The sequence below is a fragment of the Carlito syrichta genome, unplaced genomic scaffold, assembly GCF_000164805.1.
Source record: "Carlito syrichta isolate Samal-C Ts95f unplaced genomic scaffold, Tarsius_syrichta-2.0.1 Scaffold303155, whole genome shotgun sequence".
Classification (NCBI taxonomy): Eukaryota; Metazoa; Chordata; class Mammalia; order Primates; family Tarsiidae; genus Carlito; species Carlito syrichta.
Window position 1 is genome coordinate 50,861 of NW_007247251.1, and position 557 is coordinate 51,417.

Here is a 557-nt window from a genome sequence, read left to right on the forward strand (position 1 = left end):
ACCCTGCCGGGGCTCCCCCGCCTGCCGCGGCCGCCCGCAGCCCTGCTGCTGAACACCATCAGCGAGCAAGACTCGCCTGGCGCCCTGCGTGGCGGCTCGCCCAGCTAGAGCAGGCCGGACAGGCCACGCGACGGCGGGGGTGGCCGGGCCTCTCGGGGGTGGGAGCCCTGGGCCTTGGCGCTCCTCTCCTGCATGTCCTGTCTGCGGGCACCGCTGGCGTGGGCGCCTCTCCCACCAAGCGCCGTGCCAGGGCTGAGCCGCCTTGACTCTGCCCCGCGTGGGAGCAAGGCCGCGGCGCTGGACTGCCGGGGGTCTTGCAGGGGCGGCGTGCACACTGCTGCCCTGGACGGGACGTGCAGCCCCTCGGCCCTGCTGGAGGAGGAGGCCTGCGGCCCGGGGCTGCACCTGTGGCGCTGGCCGGCTTCTCTGCGGGCTAGCGGGCAGTGGCTGGCAGGGGCTTGTTGCCCTTGAGTTCCAGGTGACAGACCCACGCACACCACACACCCTCCGGCCCTCCCAGCAGGAGCAGCCTCTGCAGGTCAGTCCTGGTGTCAAAA

General features: G+C 73.2%; 1 protein-coding gene across 1 annotated transcript in view; it reads left to right on the plus strand.

Annotated features, from left to right (window-relative positions):
• The window catches only part of LOC103260282 (WW domain binding protein 1 like), a 28,713-nt gene extending 28,605 nt beyond the window's left edge, over nucleotides 1-108 (plus strand). Inside the window, exon 5 of the mRNA XM_008057937.2 lies at nucleotides 2-108. Within this exon, the coding sequence (XP_008056128.2) occupies nucleotides 2-108 (107 nt within the window). The remainder of the gene's footprint in view (nucleotide 1) is intronic.
• Nucleotides 109-557: the final 449 nt, after the last annotated feature.